At 47.0% G+C, this 22,217-nt stretch overlaps 4 protein-coding genes across 6 annotated transcripts in view; 3 read left to right on the top strand and 1 right to left on the bottom strand.

Moving 5' to 3' along the window:
* micu1 (mitochondrial calcium uptake 1) overlaps nt 1-2,978 on the top strand; it is a 32,430-nt gene extending 29,452 nt beyond the window's left edge. The window contains exons 11-12 of the mRNA XM_079730637.1: nt 1,726-1,815; nt 2,016-2,978. Coding sequence (XP_079586763.1) covers nt 1,726-1,815; nt 2,016-2,179 — 254 coding nt within the window. The 3' untranslated portion in view covers nt 2,180-2,978. The remainder of the gene's footprint in view (nt 1-1,725; nt 1,816-2,015) is intronic.
* A 1,296-nt stretch (nt 2,979-4,274) lies between these two features.
* nolc1 (nucleolar and coiled-body phosphoprotein 1) lies at nt 4,275-11,516 on the bottom strand. 2 transcript variants are annotated; one of them, XM_079730997.1, is made up of 14 exons: nt 11,383-11,516; nt 10,979-11,034; nt 10,610-10,764; nt 10,372-10,517; nt 10,151-10,259; nt 9,915-10,036; nt 9,605-9,737; nt 9,418-9,525; nt 9,250-9,327; nt 7,747-8,100; nt 6,616-7,575; nt 6,002-6,123; nt 5,777-5,854; nt 4,275-5,234 (listed from the first exon to the last, which is right to left on the bottom strand). In XM_079730997.1, exons 1-14 carry the CDS (start codon nt 11,491-11,493, stop codon nt 5,076-5,078), a joined length of 2,691 nt encoding a protein of 896 aa, XP_079587123.1. In that variant the 5' UTR covers nt 11,494-11,516; the 3' UTR covers nt 4,275-5,075. The 2 variants fall into 2 exon arrangements, with proteins under 2 accessions (XP_079587123.1, XP_079587124.1); XM_079730998.1 differs by having other exon boundaries at nt 5,095-5,234; nt 5,777-5,837.
* A 279-nt stretch (nt 11,517-11,795) lies between these two features.
* mrps6 (mitochondrial ribosomal protein S6) lies at nt 11,796-12,812 on the top strand. Its single transcript, XM_079728931.1, has 2 exons — nt 11,796-12,259; nt 12,693-12,812. The coding sequence occupies exon 1, from the start codon at nt 11,894-11,896 to the stop codon at nt 12,251-12,253; it is 360 nt and encodes a 119-aa protein (XP_079585057.1). The 5' UTR covers nt 11,796-11,893; the 3' UTR covers nt 12,254-12,259; nt 12,693-12,812.
* A 966-nt stretch (nt 12,813-13,778) lies between these two features.
* psap (prosaposin) lies at nt 13,779-22,150 on the top strand. 2 transcript variants are annotated; one of them, XM_079758629.1, is made up of 14 exons: nt 13,779-13,918; nt 15,567-15,700; nt 16,084-16,158; nt 16,294-16,419; nt 17,222-17,461; nt 17,801-17,944; nt 18,068-18,124; nt 18,842-18,988; nt 19,400-19,492; nt 19,575-19,758; nt 20,756-20,916; nt 21,008-21,088; nt 21,286-21,393; nt 21,478-22,150. In XM_079758629.1, exons 1-14 carry the CDS (start codon nt 13,885-13,887, stop codon nt 21,511-21,513), a joined length of 1,620 nt encoding a protein of 539 aa, XP_079614755.1. In that variant the 5' UTR covers nt 13,779-13,884; the 3' UTR covers nt 21,514-22,150. The 2 variants fall into 2 exon arrangements, with proteins under 2 accessions (XP_079614755.1, XP_079614754.1); XM_079758628.1 differs by having other exon boundaries at nt 20,753-20,916.
* Nucleotides 22,151-22,217: the final 67 nt, after the last annotated feature.

Below are 22,217 nucleotides of genomic sequence, written 5' to 3'. Positions count from 1 at the left end.
TGCTGCTAGAGCATATCAGACCGGGCCTCTTCCCACCAGCGAGGGAAGAGAATCCTTAATGAAGTCAAATCTCCACACATTAAAACAGACCAAACGGCGTCGCTCTCCCTGCGTGGATCTCCGTCTTGCTCGCGTCAGGCCTAGAGACGCTGTTCTCGTTAGCCCGGCTGCCAGACGCGGTCGCCTCACACTCCTTACGGCGCCCCGTTCCCTGCCACACGGACCAATCAGAGGGAGCGGGGGCAGTAATCTGCGTAATGCGGCCGCTGTTTTACGAGCCAGCGTTTGGCTCGCAGTTAGCCGACGCGCGCGCTTGATGCTGGGCTCCAGATGTCCTTGTTCAGGGGTTCCCCTGGGTCCGGCTCCTCTGGTGGCAGCCGGTGCTTTGAATCGAGGGATAGTTGAAGTCTGTCGAGTTAATCCTATCCCTTCAACGCCGTCTCGACAGATCGCTGTGTGTGTGTGTGTATGTGTGTACGTGTGTTTATATTTAATTACTTATCCGCACTCTATGGCATGAGCTTGTGTGCCGAGTTGGTGCCCATTAATTCATGTTGGGTTTGGCCAGTGTGTACACACACACACGCATGCCCAGCTACTGTTCATGAGCAGATTCTCTGTATGCCACAGCAGCAGTTTGCTGTGCTAATTTATAGTCTTTCTGCTATAGTGATTAAGCACTTTTTAAAACTTTTCCCTCACCCTTTTAGAGAGCAGTACCAGCGAACCTATTCCCATTATCAGAGCCTGCTCCAATTTATGGCAGGTTATTCCTTCCCCTTTGAACGCTTATAAACCAGTTTGTACTGAAGAATTATTTTATCCTTTCATCATCTTTGGTTTCTGACCCTGAGCTTCGTCCTTCGTACCTTCTCCCTAGTCCGTTCTGCACCTCGTTTCACTTCCTCTAACATTATTTTCCTCGGTTAGATGTCCTTGTGAAGTGTCACCTGGGAACCACATCACAGTTCAGTCGCTTCACTCACTCACTCACACCTCACACACTCATTCACTCACACGCTGACAGCTAGCACACTCACTCACTCACACCTCTCACATTCATTCATTCATTCACTCACTCGCTCACTCACCTCTCACACAGTCCCTTTGCCCCCGCTGCAGGTTTCAAACACATGCCGACTTTTATATATACGTGGTATGAAGTGAGCCTGGCTGCAGTGGGTTCCTCTGTGGGGGATTTTTCTAAGGCAAGCAGAAGTCCTGAGTAATGGCTTCGATTTATAATCACCCAGTCGGGACTCTTTGACCCACTTAATGCAGCTGTTCTCAGCTTGCGTCACCTAGCCATGTATGCATAGCGTGCATATTCCTCCCTCAAGGCTTCAGCATTTCTTTACCCGCTTAAACTTAGTTTTATAGTCTTCTAAGAGTCGAGAACCAAAAAAAGACGTCATACTGCGTTCTGTCGCAGGTCGCTCACCTCCGATACGTTCAGGGTTTGTGAGCAGAATGCGCAGAAGTGCAGTCCACGGTGTTGCCAGCTGTGGCCAAACGGAGACTATAAACACCACGGCCATGGATTGACTGTCCACTCGCTTCACAGACATTGCGTCAGCTATAAATTCCTCTTCTCCACCCTTAGCCCTTTGTCAGAGGAAAGAGTCCTAGGGTTTCATGGAAGGCCCCCAAAGTTGTTATCGCTCTTATTACCTAGACCCGTCTGTCACTCCAAACCATTTAACCTGTCTCTCTGACCCTCCACAGCCACCATGAAGCAGGTGGCCCGCACCGTAGCCAAAGTCGAGCTGTCCGACCACGTGTGCGACGTCGTCTTCGCCCTGTTCGACTGCGACGGTAGGGCCCTCCCTACCCTCCCTTCCCTCCACGGTGGCCATATTGGCCTCGCCGGGGGGAAAAATCTATATTTATTAATGGTAATAAAATCGGCTGCTCTGTAGGATGATCATGCAAAAACCCCATCCCTGCACTCTATCATTCTGCCTTGTCCTCTCCTGCCCCCGTCCCCCTCCTCCTCCTCGCTTAACGTTTCCTAGGTAACGGGGAGCTGAGCAACAAGGAGTTCATCGCCATCATGAAGCAGCGTCTGATGCGTGGCCTGGAGAAGCCCAAGGACATGGGCTTCACGCGGCTGGTGCGCGCCATGTGCAAGTGTGCCCAGGACACCGCCTGGGACTTCGCCATGCCCAAGACGCAGTAGATCCCCGGGGACGGACGGACGGACGGACAGACGGACTTGTGGGTGGGGGTCATGGATGCACCGTCTGGGTGGGAAACCAAAGACGGGATTCCTTTTTGGGAATTTAAAAAAACGGGACAAAGAAAAGCATATGTAATATAAAGTCACCTCCGCCCCGAGATGATGGCTTACTTACCGCGCATGTCAGTGTGGCCAGAGCCTTACCAGCGCTCGCTTTAGCATGCTCCACACCGCCACGGCTCCTCAGAGGCTTTTCATGTGTCTGTGTTCCCTGGGGAAAAGCATCATGGGTACTTGGGCGCTGCAAACGTTTTGTATTTATCTTTTGGGCATTTTGGTTGAATGCGGAAGGGCAGGGCCAACCCTAGCAGCCGAGAGCGACCTTTGCTTTGTTTTTTGTTCCGAATGAGAACAGCACTTTTGTAGCCATTGTTGATAACGATTTAAGGGTCTTTTGACGGATAGCATCGAGTCAAGGAGCTGGGATGGCCCTCCAGTCACCAGGCCCCCGCCGGTCGTCCATGGATTGTGTTGAGGGACAGTCATGGATCTTGGTCTTTAAACCTGTATGAACATTCTACATATGTTATGTATATCGGTTAGTCTAACAGCTTAAAAGGCAACACTATTCCCTTTTAGTATTGGGCCTCAACATAACGTCCCATCCTCCCAGCTGTATTTCCTAGCAATATTCCGTTCACAAAGTGTGCAATTGCGTGAGTGTTGTCCTTTCTTTCAGAGTGACTTTATAAGATTGATACAAAGTTATGCTCCATTAAAATGTTTTTCATAACAGAAATGATCCAATGTATTTGTGGCTGCATGCTTTCTTGGATATATGCATCTACGTTCTAATTTGTAAGGTGTCTCGCTATTCTGTTTTAATCTCTCCAAGCAGTGCATTACAGGGTCGTTAGTGAGACTTATCGACGGGCCACTAGTCACTGTATCCCGTCAAATAAACGTTAAGATGTTTAGATAAAAGATCTCAACTTGGAACTGTGTACGTGGAGCTAGGGGGAAATGGCCACATAAAGAGAGCGGTAGTCAGCAGTTGTGGTTAATTGAAATGGGTAAGATGGGCAGTCCTTCGTTTGTAGTGGCCATTAAAAGATTGCGCAGTCTTTAGCAGTGCTGTACAGACTGTAGCCCCCCAACTTACCGCCTTTAAATCACACGCACGCAATGTGACTGACAGACGGACCAGAAGTGGCTGTCAGCGCCGATCGCCAGGGATGAGATTAGGGCTGATTTGGCTCTTCAGTATTCCCTGCCAACGTTGTTTCAACCCAAATGTGGGGATCGTGGTGTCTGGGAGTTCTGAAAGCTTTGAAACCGAGCGACTGCACAACTGACGACATCTGGTATTTCAAAAGCATTCTAGACGCAACACACATTGGCTGTGGGGGTATTTTGAGATTCTCACAACCAATGTGAGTATTTGACCAACTACAACTCTTGCTTTGACCTGCCTGGTAGCCCTGGGCTCCAGACTAGAGCACAGCCGTGTAAACCAGGAGAGAGCACACTAGACTTGACAAGTGTCAAATCTTTTCTGCTCTGTGTGCAGAGAAGCTTGCAGCACACCATGGTCCAGAATTCTTACATTTGGAGGATTTGGGCAGTACGACTGAATGGATAGTTTATGCAAAAATGGAAGAGGCAAATAAATCAAGTTATGGGACTGACTTTGGCAGCCAATGCCAGGACGAGAGAATTATAGGCAACTACGTTAAATCAAATCCATTGTTTTAGATATTCAAGCTCAATTAGTTTTCACACACTTGGTTGAGGTCAAACCAAGACGATGAATCTTTCATTTGTTGGGTTTCTCAGCTGATTTAGCAAGGAGAACAGAGCTGATGACTTGTGGATGTGAACATACTATAAAGCACCAATCTGAAACTACAGGATGCAGACTGATGTGCAGTCAGGTGAGAGCGTCGCACGGTGAGCACAGTTTAGGGAGAAACCAATTCAACAGAGAAACGTTAGCCCTACCGTATCAGAAACAGCGTCAAAGATGCTTAATTTCAAGATTTTAATTAAAGTAAGAAGCAATACAGAAAAACGAAATGAAAGTAGGATATGGGCCGACTATGGTCAAAGACGTGAAATTCACATACTTGGGGTCAAGTAATTTAACAGCCCCAGAACTGTCAATCAGGATAGTAACGTATTAACACCGCAATAGTACGGCACTTAACAATCTGGAGTTGAGGGGGCCCTCCTACTTTTGATAGAAGTTTCAAATTCAGCATGGTTGCTTGGCGCTTAGGAAAGAAAATGGGACTAAAACGGTGCAATAAATACTAAAATATAAAACCCAGGTCTCTAGCTGTATATCATGGAAACAAAGAACTCAAGTTTTCAAAGCCAGTTTTAAAGTTAAACTAATCAATTGATTTGAAGTCCCCCACCAGACCATTTAACACAAAGATCCATGGCATTCTATATGCCGGCTCAACTAACGTTTTATGACGTATGGCTAATTTCTTAACATTCATATACACAAATAAAGTAGCTCCTTCCAGATATCGCAATGGACGATTAAGGACAGAGTCAAAACAACACATTTTAAGTAAAAAATAAACTAAACGTTAACTGGGGACCTACCGCCACCTAGTGGCCACAGGTGGCCACTGCAGTGTGTGAACCCGTGACACGCCGACTCCATCAACGTAAGGCACAATACAGGGGCATCCCTCCTGTAGCCTTCTCCATGGGGTTATTTTAGAGGAGGACTCTTGTTGACTACGGTCAGCCAATGGGGGGGATGGTGTCATAATCCTCGGTTCGGATATTTCAGTTCCTGCCGTGATGGGGATTATCTCGGGGGGGGGGGGGGGGTAAACAGTTTGGGTGTGGTTGGACGGTTGAGCGGGGGGGGACCTCCTCAGTCACTGTCAAAGCGGATGGAGTTGATGCCAGTTGAGATGGCCCCGCCGCAGTAGCTGCCTCGCTTCTTCTTGGTCTTTTCGTGTTTGAAGGACTTTCCCTTTGTGTACCTCAGGACGTCGTTGGCTTTCTGGCCCCAGTCTCCGTTTGAGCCCAGCTGGACAAGGGAGAGCCCACAACACGTCGTCAAGATACACTTTTTACTGTGTGGCGTCTCGCACAGTATGAACCCAAAGCTAGCACTATTTATTATTATTATTAATTAAGCAACTTAATAACTGCCAAGTGTGTTGACCTATCCAGCTTGCGCGGCGATAGCCAGAACAGGCTGTCCTCGTGTTTATTTTGAGGCACCGACACACGGCCAACTGTTGGTTTGGCACTAGAGCGTTGAGATCTTTAGAGCCTTAAATCAATGCCGCAGTGCCATCAGGGCACTTACGACGTTCCACCAACACGACTGTCGCCAATGTTGACACAAAAAATATTTTGCGTGAGATGTCGACGAATCAACATCCTCATAAATGTACTTTAGTCTGTATCGTGTTGTCCCAGCAAACTGATCTACTCGCGCTAGAGTGAGTTGATCAGTAGATCAGCGTAAACCCCCTCCCCCCCCCCCCAAAAAAATACTTCATTCATTAGTAACGATGACAGCAGAGGGCTTGAGGGAAAACCTGACCACACAACGGCGCTCACCTTGGCGTCAAACGAGTTGTTGGCCAGTCTGTGATCCACCTCAATCTCTTCCTCTCTTATTCTACGGAAAGGTACATTCTGTCAGACAATGACAAGGACAAGAGTTCATGTGAGTTAATGTTCTTTACACTGTGCAACTTGGTTCATGCGATGCTCTATTCGTATGTGTGCGGGTTTGTGATTTTGTGTGAATTGACAGACACTTGTCCGAGTGATTAATCGTACCTTTGCATGAACTTTGGGGAAAGTTTGTGGCGTCGTTATGACCTTCTTTGTTTTGGGGGTCTTTTCTTCCTCCTCCTCCTCACTCTCAGAAGAGTCATCTTCTTTACTCTTACCGTTTATGCCTGTGTTACATAAACAATACTGTTATTATCCTCATTGAGGCAGTGGCCTCATGCATATCAAATTAGATTCATTAAAGAAAAGGAAATCACATGGGACACAAATCATTAAGAACAACCTTTAAGGACTATTGTTACCATCACAAATATCCTTACCATTGTGATATAAACCTGTATAAACAGTGAATTTAGCTTAAGAGTGTGGATGGATATACAATATAATAAAATCTGTGATGAACCTCCACTTTCGTTGATAGTGTACGACAGTTAGGTGGACAGGAAGTGTGTGAGTTGGTGATCGACTGGGTCAATGTTATAGACCGCAGCCAATGAATAAACAAAAGAGGTTCAATCTCTACTCTATCAATCAATCAATCAATCCATCAATCAAACGCTAGCCCACCAGGACAACATGACAGTGGCTAGGCGTGTCTCTAGCCCCGCATTAACAGCTAGATTTAACAGATTGCGTGTCTTATCCAGGCTGGGGCTTACCGTTGGTGACCGGTGTACTGGGGGCCGTGGCCACCTTGGGCGCCGCCGCCTCCTCCTCGTCTGAGGAACTGTCTGAGGAGCTGCTGGCGTCCTTAGCCTTGGCTTTCGGGGTGCTCTTGGGAGTGACCGCCGGGGCGCTCTTAGCCGGGGTGGCCTTTGCCGGCGGCGCCTCGTCTTCGGAGCTGCTGTCGCTGGAGGACGACTCGGCCCGGGCTGCTGCCTTGGCGGGGGTGGTCTTGGCCGGGGTGGCCTTAGCGGGGGTGGCCTCTTCCTCAGAGCTGCTGTCGCTGGAGGAAGACTCCTTGGGCTTGGCTGCTGCCCTGGCCGGGGTGGTCTTTGCGGGGGTGGTCTTTGCAGGGGCGGCCTTCGCCTCCGTCTCAGAATCAGAGGAGTCAGAGCTGCTCTCTGCTGCCTTCTTCACAGGGGCTGGCTTGGCTGCCGCAGGTGACTTAGCAGCAGGCGACTTTGCTGCAGGCTTGGCCGCTGCCTCCTCCTCCTCCTCCGACGAGCTGTCGGAGCTGCTCTCTGCAGCCTTCTTGGCCGGGGCCGGAGCTGGCTTGGCCACTGCAGGTGACTTGGCTGCGGGCTTGGCCGCCGCCTCTTCCTCCTCCTCAGAGGAACTGTCGGAGCTGCTCTCTGCAGCAGCAGCAGCTGGCTTTGCAACCGGGGTGGCCGGCTTGGAGGCCGCTGGTTTAGCTGCGGGCTTGGCCTTAGCAGGAGCTTCATCCTCAGAGGACGAGTCAGAGTCGGAGCTGCTCTCTGCGGCCGGCTTGGCGGCCGGCTTGGAGGCTGGTTTAGCCTTTGCAGGCTCGTCCTCTTCGGATGACGAGTCGGAGCTGCTCTCTGCAGCCCTGGCCGGGGCTTTTGGCGTGGAGGTCGCGACGGGCTTGGCAGGCTTGGCTGCAGGTGTCGCAGGCTTAGCAGCGGGCTTAGCTGGGGCCTCGTCTTCAGAGCTGCTGTCTGAGTGGACGCATTCAAAAAGGAGTTTGAGTTAGTTGAAGACTTGATAGATGGGCAATATATAATATTATTACAGAATTATCTTATTGCATAAGATAATTGAGAAGGGAGTGATAGTGTTTAAAACATATTTAGTAAAAGACCTGATAAACAGATGACATTAAGGCTCACCTTCGCTGGAGGAGTCCTTCTTGGCGGGGGGTGCCTTGGCCGGCGGGGTCTTTGCTGGAGTGGCCTTGGCGACGGGCTTCTTCACCGCTGCCGCCGCCTCCTCCTCTTCGTCTGAGCTGGAGTCTTCAGAGGAAGACTCTTTAGCAGATGTGGTTTTAGCCGGCGCAGGTTTAGCTGCAGCGGCTTTAGCAGGAGTCGCCTTGGCTGGGGTCTTCTTCACCTCCTCTTCCTCCTCGGAACTTGAGGATGAAGAGTCCTCCTTCGCAGGAGCCGCCTTAGCCGGGGTGGTTTTCACTGGGGTCTTTTTGGCGGCGGGCTTCTTCTTCTCCTCCTCCTCTTCATCAGAGCTGGAGTCTGAAGGGAGAAGCATGGACCACTGTTTTATAAACACTGTAACGCATGAGCTGTAGGGCTGTAACGATACACCGACTCACGATTCAGTTTGTATCACGATTTTTGACCCACGGTTCGATACATCCCACAATTTTTGGAAATTTAAAAAGCATTTTATTTAAACAACACTTATCTACCAACAAATAATTTGGAACACTGAACAGATTTGAACAGAAAGAATACTATTAAAGTATAGCAAAATGAATAAATAACCAAAGATTGCAGTTGGAGGATGCTTGCAGGTAGGCAAAAACCCTCAACTAGTTTTGTGGTTTAGGCTTACGTATTTGAAAATTAATGTCAAATAAATAATAGTAATTTGAATAGTTTCAAATAGATGGGAAAAAACATGAGCGTGTGATTCGTAATAACAAGGCATAGTGTTACGAGTAGGGTATGTGTGTGCGCGAGAATGGCAGTGTTTGTGTGTGTGACGTCAACGATTGAGTGGACGAGCGAGGAGTGCGAGCGGTAGCGTGTGTGTGTGTGTGTGTCTAGTGAAGAAAGAACGAGTCCAGTAGAATAAAGTTCCCAGCCTGTCAATAATCGGTGACTGCTTCATTCTGACCTATAAGCAGACCAACTGCCGGTCAAAGCACACAAAACACAAGAGACGGGGATCACACAGGCTATTTTTGCGCGCTTGGCCCACTCTGGATAAATGTCGTTCATATCGCATATGAGGACTTCGCAGGCTGTGGAGAAATGCAATCCTCCGTAGCCACGGAGCGCTGTCATCACAGCGAGGGCATCTCGTCGCAGACTAACGGCATCGATAAGAGGAGCAGTGTCAGCAGACTATTATTTAAACAGATTATTAGCGAATTTCCATCAGACAATTTGTCCGGAGAGATACAATTTTGTCTGACATTAAATATTTCTATTACCGGACTAAGGAAACCCTGGCACTAACAGCTCATATCACGTGGCTGGATCTGTACTGGAAGGATAATGGGAGTTAGAAAGGGCGTGCCACGCTTCTGCCTTCTCACACCGCGAGACAGGTTCGTGGCTTTGAGTATCGCGATTTCGGTTTCGATAGGCATCTCGTTACAGCCCTAATGAGCTGTGTCCAACAGAAGAAGCCACCATGAGGAGCTAGGTCTTTACCTGAACCGTCAGAGCTGGCAGCCTTCTTCGCAGGGGTTTTGGGTTTGGCCGGGGTGGTCTTGACGGGTGCCGGTTTAGCTGGGAGCAGAAGAGGGGGCATTAGCCGAGCTTCATCAAGCAAGCGACCAGCGCCGGCCACAAGCGACGCCATATCTGCACTTTTCTCACCTGGTGCCGCCTCTTCCTCGTCGCTGCTGTCTGAAGAGCTGTCGTCCTTGGCCTTGGGTAGGGGGGCTGCAGCGACGGGGGCAGGTGGCGGGACAGCGCTGTAGGCTCCTAACACGATAGAGCTGGTCAGCATCCACAAGGACACCCGTTCATGACTACGCATCCGTCACAAAGAACGGGAACACACCTGCTTTGGGCTTCTTGGCTGGAGGAGCCGCCTCCTCCTCCTCAGATGAAGAGTCTTCGCTGCTGGATTTTGCAGCGGCGGCAGCAGGTTTAGCAGATGCTGCGGGCTTCTTAGGCGCCGGCTTGACTGCAGCCTAAGGTAACGCTGGGTTAGTTTGACCCGCAGCCTAAAGCAATACACTGGATAAGATCGACGGCCAGGCTCCTAGTGTTAAGTCGACACTTGTTTTGTCCGACGGCTCCAGATGAAAGGGCCAGAATACTCGTTTGAAAAATCAAAACAAAAAGATTGGCCTGGAAGTGAACGGTACCTTGGCGGGTTCCTCATCCTCAGAGTCTGAAGAGCTGTCCTCGCTGCTGCTTTCCTTCTTTTTCGGTGTCGCCCTAGCCGCCACAGCGGCCTTCGGTGTTGTGGCTGCTGCAGCCTTCGGTTCTGTCAACCAATCACACAAGATTAATATAGATCAAATATAAAACCCAGACGAACTAGATCAGCGGTAATGCTGAAACAGCCACCAACACTTTGACTCGGGTAATAATGTCTCACTGGTGGCAGGGGCTTTGGGGGCCTTCTCATCCTCAGAGTCAGACTCCTCACTGCTGGAGCTGGCGTCCTTCTTCCTGGCTGCTGCTACCGCGGTGGTCGGGGCCGGAGCCTACAGGCAGGCGACGCACGCATTTTACACCACAGAACACACATTAAGGCTGCCATGGACAGAGTGGGTGCGTCGCAGATCTTTATGAATCAACACAATCCCCTCAGTCTACCTTTGCAGGTGTGGCCTTAGCAGCTTTCTTTGCAGGTGTGGCCTTAGCAGCTTTCTTTGCAGGTGGAGCCTCATCCTCACTGGAATCCTCGCTGCTGCTCGATGCGGCTTTGGCAGCTGCAGTTTTAGCAGGCACAGCCTTCACAACTGCAAGGAAAGAATGAACAAAAAAGGTAAAGCCACTTAAATTGCTTAAAACGTGTTCCTGGGTGATGCTAATGACGCAGGACTGCGTTTACCTGCCGGGGTGGTCTTAGCGGCTGCCGCCTCCTCCTCATCGCTGGAGTCTTCACTACTGGAGCTTTCTGCAGCACCCTTCGCTTTCTTAGCGGCAGGTCCGTTGGTGGCTTTAGCAGAGCCGGGAATTGCCTTTCGTTTCTTTGCCTCGGGAGACCTAGTAATAGAGCAAGAACATAGTGAGATCTGGTGAAGAAGTGGTCAGCTTGAGCGCAACACCTTTATAATAGTACATTTCTGGAGCAGACTTATGACAAACAATGACTTTTCATGCAACAAAACATGGGTTTTTAGTAAGGTGAGGCCGTGACGTACCTATTGAACTAGTATTCTACGGTGTTAGAAAAGGGAAACAATAACTAGCAACTCACTTTGCCCAAAAGTTGTAGATGTCGACTAATCTCTCCTCATTTTGATCCTGCGGGTTCTAAAAGTTAAAGAAAAAACAGAATTGTTAGTAATTGTACTTTGTGTACAGTCTTATATTAGCCCGTATAGAGTACGTACAGATGCATGGGTCGTGACTTATTTGTTGTTAACACGCATCTTTAATATTCCAGTTAGGCACTTTACCTCCAAGTACAAGGCTGTATGCATTTTATAATTTGTTGCGACTTATTAGCATACATAAATACAACACCAATACAAGTACATCCATCTACCCCTCGTGGAAACGTGTGCATGTAGCTAGCTTAGGAGTTGCATCGCAGTCGCAACTCTCAAGTCGCGGCTGCGAACGTCTTACTGGTTCCGAACAAGAGTCTTGTGCACGTACCACTTTAGTCTGCTTCAGAAACTGCTGGGCCGCCTTGGCGAATTTGTTCTCCAGCAGAAAGGAGTACACGAATTTGTAAAGATCGCTGGGGACTGATTTATTCTCCGCCATCTTCACCACGTTAGGTCTGGAAGGAACGCGTCAAACTCACGTGTGGGGATTGGAGCTGGCGATACGCGCATGTGCGGGAAACACTGGTCGCCCAGTTATGACGTCCTCGCCGGTCCTTTAAACACACTCGTATAACGATATTGGTTGAGTTTCAACTTTTTAACCACAAATATATATTATATTTTCCGTGTTTTGCAGAGTTTTATGCAAATATTTCCATGGCCCACGTTCTTGTTGTATATGTTATTTGTCAAAAACCGTGGCGCGTAGTTTGTACGTCATCAACAACCGACGCCTTTGAACCATGGTCATGTCATCTTGCGACTAGAATTGCTACCGATTATATCATACATTTGAGTTCTGTTTATTACTCCGTTGTTCTTTTCAAACAACCCGAACCATGCCTCGCTATGAACTGTCGCTAATACTCAAGGTGATGCAGAGACCCGAGACCGTGGCCACCCTGCGACGGACGGTGGAGACCTTAATGGAGCGCGGCGCCGTGGTCAGGGACCTGGAGCACCTGGGAGAGAGACTGCTGCCCTACAAGATCTCCAAACACAACCAGCGGCACGAACGCGGTGCATACTTCTTGATAGACTTTTACGCAGCGCCTAACATCTATAAGGGTCTGCTGGATCATTTGTACCGGGATGTGGACGTAGTGAGACCGACCCTCTTGAAGAAGGATGAGGTTGTGGCCAAAGGACCCTGCTGTGGGGACGATTCATCAAAGTCCCAGAAAGCCGTCAGTAAATAGATTAATGTAAGCAGCTGCTGATGTTGATACACCAGGAGGTCAATGTGTAATTCATTCTACAGGGCATATGATATGCATTTTACCAGAATTGCACCGTTAGGCTACACATAATGTTGCGATGAAACCAGTTATAGTACACAGAGCAATTGAAATTATCAGTTAAAAACATTATTAATGGTGTGTGTGTGTGTGTGTGTGTGTGTGTGTGTGTGTGTGTGTGTGTGTAGGACAACCATTAGTTAAAGAATGCAACCTCAGTTAAACAGCTTCTGAATCTTGAGGAATAATGATGATATGAGAGGAGTGGCCGGACTCAGGCATGTAAACACGATCATATGCTGAATCCAATGTCACTCGTTTCCTTTTTACTGTCATGCTTTCCTTTGAGTGTGGTTTTCCGTATCCCTATCTATAGCCCTAACTTGTTGTTTTTTTGCAGGTGTGACCTCCAGAAGAGCCATTGCGTGATCAGTTGCTCTGTTGCTTCCTTTCGTACACCATTTTTGCTGGAATTGGAAGTTGTTATAAATAAATATTTTCTATTTAAATTGGCTGAATCCAAGTTATCTTTTATGTTGTATTTTTGTGTTTTTTCGTTGTATTGTGTGATAAAACTGGATATTGTAAATGAACTAAATATTCTAATTCTTAAATCTTGAATGTTCCTCATCTTGAAGACTTCTACAAAAAGATTGTGCGACTTTGTGATCTCGTTATTTTCCTTTTCCTGCTTTTATGGCTGCATCTTTGCATGGTCATTAACTCAGTTTTTAGCTCACAGAGGTTTATTGTACGAGAGGTTCCTGTAATCTGAGATAACAGGAACCAAGATCCAACTGTCTTTCTGCTTTGTGCCTGTAAATACAGAATGTCCATGAAGCAAACCATATATCTTAAAATGTCTTCAAATACTTTTCAAGGAATTTGACCTTGTTATGTAACCAACATGGTGGACCCTGCAGAATACGACAATCTACCAAGTAAATTAACCTTTAAGGATGCATAAGTTGTGAGCAGTTTAGGAAAAAAAAGCACTCATTTCTAATTGAACCATCACTTTGATTCAGATACCCCTCAAACCAATCCTCACAATCCTTTCAGAATGGAATATATACTTTCTAAATGGAGCTATCACGTCATGAAATGAATCATCCTTGATTCTGCATAAAGCAACGAAGATCAGATACTCATAGTGTAAAACAGGTCTGTTGATCCTTTGCAAAACCATTGCAAAAATCGTTTAAAAATGACATAGCTTATACAGTATAAAGCTGAACAGTATTACAGTTGTGGTCTTTTTGAACAAATTCAATTCATTTCCTGCTTTTTAAAACGAAGAAGCAGAAATAAAGTTTAGTTCAATTCGCATCCATTATGCATTCGTATCACTTTCGATCGGTCATGCAATCATTCTCATGCCGAAATAGGGAAAAATTGATGAGATCACACCCTCCATGGCGCGCGCCCCCAGACTGATGGAAGCGGGGGCGCGCGTCACATGTCTCGAGACGGAGTCACCTGACGGTGAGCCATCATAAAAGCAACAACAAGGCCTCCGCGCTGCATTGCAGAGACCGTGTCCATCCCGATTAGACACCCAGCACCTTTCAACACCCCAACACTGCGCAGTCATGCTGCTTCTCGCTCTGCTTTTCGTGTCTTCAGGTAATATGAGATGCGTTTGATTAATTTGTTCAGAAATTAAAAAAAAAAAAGGTTTTATAAACGTGTGGTTGCGTAACAAACCCGGGGTTTGTTTAGTGCGACAACATGACGCGTTAGGGCGATACTCGGGTTAAGTAATAAACGTATAGAAACTACAGAAAAATATAATTACTAGTGTTCAATTGAACACCGACACGTGGGGTTGGTGAACGAAAGCAGTGACCATGGCACGGCCAGTGATTGTGGCTTGGGAAGCTAAGATAAGCTAACTTGTTTGTGTACCGAGAAGAAACCCCCGCAATCTTTTACTCTGTTGACTTGCTGCATCGCGAATGGTTTTTAGGATTCTTATACATTTTTAAAGTCTCCGAAGAGTGTCGAGCCCTAAATAAGTTGTTTAGTTAATATTTCCTTCCTTGGTTTCTTTGGTGGAGCTGGTTAGTAACGGTTAGCTGTGGTTAGTAACGTTAGCCACTGGTTTGGAGCTCGATTAGCTCTAGAATGACGGAGAACAAGTACTCAGAGTTTGGACATTATAATGATCTAGTGGATGTTCACATGTTTGAATCGTCTTCTGTAATGTGGACTATGTGGATGAAACTGGTTATAAACGGAGGATCGTTACTCAGCGGTTTAGCTGCATGAACGAAATGTTCCCACAATACAGGAAGTGTCGCTTCATCAATAATTAAATTCAGGTTAGGCAGAGTCTTTAAAACTGTGTTTCCATTAAACCAAACTGGTTTAATATTCGTTTCATGCAGTTTGTCCCTTTGTGATACTAAATTAGCATTTTTGTTTTTGTTATCTCTGCTATGCGCAGCTGCAGAACCAATGTGGCTTTCTTATGATAAGATATCCCACACGGTCAAATATTTATATAATGTGCTGTTGGGTGAAAACTTTTATGTTCTATGGATATTGTTAGAGGGAAAATCACATGTTTGTTCATATTATGATGAAGTACTTCGTCTTAATTCTTAAACTGGTGGTTCAGATGAGATGAGGATCCCCTGTCCCTTGTTTAGAACATGCAGAGACAAGTCTTGGACTCTTATGGGCTTCTCTTTAAGCTTGGGGTGTTAGTGGAATGATATTCTACTCTATGCTGTTTCCTTATATTTACTTTTTTTTTTTTTTGTCATTATGGGAAGTTATTTATTCCCATCATTTTTCAAACTAGGAAGTTCAACCTTTGCCTAATTAATCTGCCCTTTTTGAAGGAAGAGGTTAGTTCCTTATTTTTATTGTTACATCCTCAAACTAGAAGTTTGTCATCTGTGTTAAAGGTTTTTCTAATAATACTTCTCTTGATAGGAACCAATCTTGTTAAGTAGTTCTCATGTGAGCGTTGCTATTGTTTTGTTGACTCAAGCATGTACCTGCTTCCTCTTAAACCTTCAGCTGCAATCAAATGGCAATGTACAACTTTGTTCTTATCTGCTAGACGGGTTAACAACAAACATACTATTTGCACATCATGCATTCGGTCAATGTTTCTCCAGGGGTTACATAGCCAGAAATCCATGCACATGATGCTGAGTTTGTCTATATAAAAACCAACACCCTGCCTTCTGCTGAGTAGAGTTTTATCCCATCTGGTTCTCCGTCTGAATAAACTCGCTGATTATCTCCCTCTGCCTTTCAGCGGTGGCCACCCCCTTGCTCGGCATGGAGCAGTGTGCTCGTGGACCGCCCTACTGGTGTCAGAATGTCAAGACTGCGTCCATCTGCGGAGCGGTGACCCACTGCCAGCAGAACGTGTGGAACCAGCCCCAGATGGTGGGACACACGCCTGCTTCTCCCCCATTGTAGCTGTGATAAAGTGATGGGCGTGCCCCGGTTTAACAAGTGTACTCTTGTTGAACCTCAATGCATATACCTTACTGTACCGACGGTGATATATTGTTCCACCTCATTATTGTAAGTCGCTTTTGATAAAAGCGTCTGCTAAATGCCCTAAATGTAAATGTTGCAATACCCTGTGTATATGTAGTGGCTGTGGTCTTTTGATACATATGTGGGCTTGCTTCTCTTCATCTCTTTATACTATCGGGATTATTTCCCGATAGTTGTGTATTTTCTTCCTCACTGACCGACTGAACAGTGTTGGTTTATGCAGAGCTGCAGTCGTTGGTCTGAAAGGCTTGTTGTTTGTGTTGTAGAAAGGGGTGCCATGTGACCTGTGTAAGGAAGTGTTGATGGTGGTGGAACAGCTGCTGAAGGACAACGCCACTCAGGTGAGATGGGCCAAGTGTCCTCCTGAAAACACCTGGAGTTAGTTAATGACCAACGTGTGTGTGATATGTTTAATTTCACAAACATGTGAAATGTACCAAAGGTGTCTGACAACATAAAAAAAAAATGGATTTCAGGGGGATATCCTGAGCTACTTGGATAAAGCATGCCAGCTGATCCCTGACAAGGGTTTGGCTGCTGAGTGCAAGGAGTTGGTGGACAGCTACTATCCCATCATCATTGGGATCATCACCGGAGAACTGGTGAGTTACAGACAAGGCCACCATACAAGGCCGGCTAGGTCCAAGAGGAACCAGCCGGCCTTGGACGTAGCTGCTGGGGTCTCTCACTCAAGAAAGCCTGCAGCTGGTCTGCAGACATGGGGTGTCAAACCCCAAACCCCCTCATTTGAGAGTCAAATATTAGACTACCCATCCCCTGTATTTTCAATAGGAATCGAGAGTAAACCATAACGTAAAACAGTCCTAGCATGGCAGCCCTCTCGACATATGAGTGACTACGTCCTCCGTATTATTTTAGTTTTTTGTCACATCAATTGAGATGAAAACGGGGGCACTTAAATGAAAGGAGAAGTGTCTGTGAGGGGAAGTGAAGACTGTTGAATCAGGGCCATTGATGGAGAAGTGAGTCGGGCCTTGGAAACAGGGACCTTGTTGTGCAACGCTGCTTCTGCACGTGACTAACAACGTCGTGTGTGACTCCCCCTGAATCTTTAGTATCACAACGGTTGATTAACTTTTCGTCTTTTAGTATTGTGACACTGTTGGACAATTATGTGTCCTTCAATATTGAACTAGAATTTGGGTTGTTATTATACAGTAATGTCAGCAAGTCATTGCTTCGTTGTGCCTCATCTAATATAGTACTTTTAATATGATTCTATTAGACATTTTATTGTTGACATGATGCAACTCGTCATGTTTATTATAGAGCAGCACAGTGCACTATAAAAATCGGAATGGTTTACTACCGGAGTCGGCAGACATGACGGCGCTGGATCCAGCTGTGCTTTCAGGGTCTCACCTCATGGATCTGTGCTTTCAGGAGGATCCCGGTGTGGCCTGCGCAGCCATGGGGCTGTGCCGCTCCCAGCAGCTGGTTATGGCTCAGTACCTGAAGCAGATCCAGTCCAACGAAATCCCTCAGCTGGACCTGGCCCAGCATGTCTCCCCCTTCCTCCTCAACGTGCCCCAGCTCCTGTTTCCCCAGGAGGCCCCCAAACAGGAGGCCCCCAAACAGGAGGCCCCCAAACAGGAGGCCCCCAAACAGGAGGCCGCACCTCTGGTATGCTGCACACCACTCCACCTGACTTTCCATTGTGGCACTACCCGTCGCAGTCACGTGTGGATTGAGAGTGCATGGCGACAGTAGCTCAGGAGGTAGAGCGGGCTGGCTAGTGACCGCGAGGTTGCTAGTTTGAACCCCGGCTCCTCCTAGCCTAGTGTCGAGGTGTTCCCGAGCAAGGCACCCCACCCTTACTGCTCCAGACGAGCTGGCTGTCACCTTGCACGGGTGACTCCGCTGGGTGTGTGAATGTCAGGCCATACTGTAAAGCGCTTTGGATAAGAGCGCTGTGTAAATGCAGTCCATTTTAAATGGCGTTTAACAGATTTGTGTCTTCAGGGGGATTCTGCCGTGTGCGAGGACTGCGTCAAGTTCCTGACCGACGCCCAGGAGCAGGTCAAGACCAATGAGAGCTTCATCAACTCTCTGATCGAGCAGATCGAGAGCCAGTGCGAACTCCTGGGCCCAGGAATGTCTGATCTGGTAAGTGCCCGGAGTGATTAGTCGACACTGCCTCGTTTGAACCTTGAGTGATTATAATTGAGGAAACCATATTGTTTGTTTACTCTGCGTGATGACTCTGCATTTTGGTTCCTTTCTTTGCAGTGCAAGCAGTACATCAGCCAATACGCCCCGCTTATTCTCCAGCAACTCATGGCTATGGTAGGTCTTTGTCTGCTTGGATATGTCTTTAAAATTGTACGTATGCTTATTCGGAAACACCCTAAGTTTAGCTAAATGAAACGGTTCGTTTACTAATGGCTCGTGAAATGAAGCCCATTCTGTTACTGCAAGACCCCTTCTCCCTTTGCCTCTCTATTTTAATTCTGACATCTCTTTAATCACATGTATTTGTTTTGAACATTATTTTCACACTCATCTGTTCATCCGTCTTCCTGCTCTGTTTCTTCCCTCCTGGGTTCATGTTTGCTGCCTCCCAGGAACAGGTAGGTCTCTCTGTGATCAGCCTTTGCTTCTCCCTTTGGCTCTCGCTTCCTCTTCGCCCTCACCATTAGAGCAGCTCTCCCCAACCTGCATGAGTTCCAGTTTTGACTGTAATCTACTAAACCCAACCCTCCCTACTCATACCGGTTTTGGATAAACAGTGGTGTACTAATTTAGATTGACTTAACCTAGATTGTGTAACTAACGGGTATATTTGTATTTGAGTGAGTTTTCACCATTTGAACTGCATGCTGCTGCGCCTTCTCGGTTGGAGAGGGATGGAGATGTAAAGGCCATTTGTCTAAATAACAAAGTGGGGCGTGGCTCTTTGCATGATGAGTTGCCTGTGGTTTATTTAAAGGGACCCCTGACTCGGTGAGGCACTCATGTCCACCTCTGTGGTGACTTTAATGTTTTTATGTCTCCTGTCCACAGGAACCCAAGGACGTCTGCACCCGCGTAGGCTTCTGCTCAGCGTCCATCAAGTCCACTCCCATGATGAAGCTGACGCCCGCCATGGCCATTCCTCTTCAGAAGCTCGTCCCCGCCACCAAGCTGGACTCTGTGCTCAAGCAGGCCAAGGTAAGTCCGGTGATGGCCGACGTTCCACCCTCCTCATGAGACACACCCGGACCTTTTTAGAAACTGAAAAAAGGTGTGGCAATGTCGATGGAGCCATGTTTTAAAAAGTTTATATTGTGAATCTGACCTGCCGTGAAATAATCCAATAAAAAATGCAATCGTCCACATTAAGAAATGTGTTTAAAAAAAAAAACATTTGTTAAAAAAATGTATGTAAAAAGTAAATTTAATCAAACTCGTGGTCCCTTTAAGACTCAAAGTGCGACCAAAAGTGTTTGTGTGTGTGTTGTGTGTTTCCCACTATTGCACACAGTTGAGTGTGTGTGTGTGACGCCCTTTGTGTCCGACTATTGCATGTGTGTTTGTGTCGCCCTCTGCTGGTTGTTTTATACATTGCCGTTTCTCCTCCAGCCCATGGTTCGTAACAAGGAGGCGCCCCAGTGTGCCATCTGTGAGTTTGTGATGAAGGAGGTGGAGGGCATGCTGGAAGACGAGACCACAGAGGTGGGTTCATGTCCTTGTCGTGCATGTCTGCAGCACATCCCGAGTACTTGTGGGTCCGACCTGTCGTTGCTGATCTCCTCAGGCGCAGGTGATCCACACAGTGGAGAAGGTGTGCAACATGCTGCCCGCCACCCTGACCGCTCAGTGCAAAGACCTGATCGAGGCCTACGGCGAGGCCATCATCGAGCTGCTGGTGCAGCAGGCTGACCCCAAGACCATCTGCACCGTGCTGGGACTCTGCAGGGGGGCCCACCGCAGCCTTATCCGTGAGCTCCCATCTCTTCCTGGTTCTGTTCTGAGGTTTGAACGTTGAATACAGTTTAAACCGGTGACTCGCCTCATGGGCTGGATAGTCACGTGGGTAGGGTTGGTTTGAGGCCCAGCTGAAAGGTAGAGGGTTTGATTCCCTAGCTGTGTTTGAAATCGTCCCCTATCACGGATATAGTGCACTATATAGGGTGCTCGCCATTTTGTAGTGGTGTTTGAATTCTTGGTGGTTAATTTCATGCACTATAAAGTGCACTTAAAATACCCAAAATTTGAGTGTACATACGATGTCCCCTACATTTTACTCCCGTATACCACAATGCAATGCGGTCGTGTTTTCTGGAGGAGAAGAAGAAGCTGAATAACCGCGAAAACAATACATTTAATGTTGGAGTCTCCGGCTTTCGTTTAGAAATGTCAACAATTTATTTGGGATTTAACATAGAAAATTTAACATTCAAAATTAATAAAAAAAACCTTGATCAAGGAAATGTAACATTCAACATCAATACAACCTCCAGCTTTCCTCGTGAGTGCCCGGTTTGTTTACATGATGTGGGCGCATCTGTCTGCGTCACACAAATACCTGGCGCATTTACTGACGCAAATGACGTTTAGAAATGTTCAGCGTAGTGTCTGAATTCTCGTTTGTTCGTTCCCTATTTAGTGCACTATATCATGAACACTATATAGGGAATAGTGAGTGAATAGGGAATAGTGAGTGAATAGGGAACGATTTCGAACACAGCTCCTACACCTAGCTTGCCTCCTAGCGTAGGATGCCTAACCTGTTCCTTAATCATGTGTAGCAACTTGTATTGGTTAAAAGCGTTGGCTTAATTTCAAAGGGAATACTTTCAGAAGGACTGAACGTTTTCTTTTTATGGCCTAGAATTCATTAACTGGATAGTATTTTGCATGCACATTTCTTCTCGATCCAAACGTTTGAGTGCGTGTAAAACAAAAAGCATGAGTAGTGCATTGGATGTGCAGCAGCGTTGGACCTGGCGAGCTACACCACAGGCGGCTACTGCGAAGTGTGCAAGATGGCCGTGCGCTACGTGGACGGGATCCTGGAGCAGAACGCCACCGAGTCCCAGATCGAAGCGGCCGTGAGGAAAGTGTGCAGCTTCCTCCCCGATTCTGTCCAGACAGAGGTGCCTTGGCCTTATCCGTCCTCTCTGTTGTGAGCTTTTCTTATCTGTGTGTACCTAGCTCTGATTCTAAAGACCCCTCCTGTGTCTACAGTGTGACCAGCTGGTTCAGCAGTACGAGCCCATGCTTGTTCAGCTCCTCCTCCAGATGATGGACCCAGACTTTGTGTGCATGGTGAGGACTGGGACGTGACTATTGTAACCTATGATGGTCTCTTGAGATTTATTTAAATTGCTTGTCCGCGTGCCATGGCATTATTACCAGGCGGAGGGGAGTTCAACTACATGATAAATTGACTCATTAAGCTGGGCTGTTGTTGGGCAGCTGCTTGTGTATTGCCATGCTGAGTCTGTCGTCGTGGTGTCTAACAGAAAGTGGGAGCATGCCCGGAAGCGGGGCAGAAACTCCTGGGGGCGGAGGAGTGCAGCTGGGGTCCTGCCTTCTGGTGCAAGAACATGGAGACGGCGAACCGTTGCAATGTGAGTAGTGGGGCCGCAGCACGGCAGTCCTTTAACAGTGACGGTGTGGGGCTGGTTTTTAACCCGTTGGCTTTTGTCTTTCAGGCGGTGGCTCACTGCAAGCGTCACGTTTGGGTATAAACGATGAAGACTCTTGAATTTTTCCACTTTGTGTCTTTAGGGAATAAAGATGAAACACAGTAGAGCTGCTTTCAATTTTAATCTTTTTTTTTTTTTTTTTAACCCAAGTCTTCATCACTTGTTTTTGAAATGCCTTGAAGCGTTGAGGGAAGGTTTGGGTTTTGGGGGGGGGGAATGGCGTTTAATGTGGAGGCTTGCATCTTTGTCTTTTTGATTGATGGGACCGTGGGTAGGGGTTTGGAGCTTACCTTGCAATGTGGACGACCTGTTGGTCGGTGTCTGTCACTCTAGTATTCTAAAGAAAAGGCATGTAATATTGTGACCACAACTCTCCTTATAGCTGGCTTATTATATATTTAACAATGTTTAGGGTCTGAGGTTTTAGCAGTTTAACTGAATCTGATCCAAGAGTTAACAACTGTTTATATTCGTTATCCAGCCATGATGTTGAATATGGTAATGCCGACACAGCTCACCCTTCACCTCCTGTTTGTACGTTCCTGCAACAGTCTGTGTATATTTGATTTCTGACTTACTGTAAGAATCTTGTTCGTTCATCAGTGGAGGTGTCTTATCTTGAGGAATGTCAGGTGATTGGTTTAAATTTTAACACTTGAATTAAAATGATTGGATTGGACTTTCAGAATATTTTTTTAACTTTGACCATTGTCATTTTATTCAAAAACGTTGCTTTAAGAATGTGT

Source organism: Pollachius pollachius (assembly GCF_949987615.1).
Source record: "Pollachius pollachius genome assembly, chromosome: 2".
Classification (NCBI taxonomy): domain Eukaryota; kingdom Metazoa; phylum Chordata; class Actinopteri; order Gadiformes; family Gadidae; genus Pollachius; species Pollachius pollachius.
The sequence above is the reverse complement of the archived record's forward strand: the minus strand, read 5'-3'. Positions and strand labels throughout refer to the sequence as shown.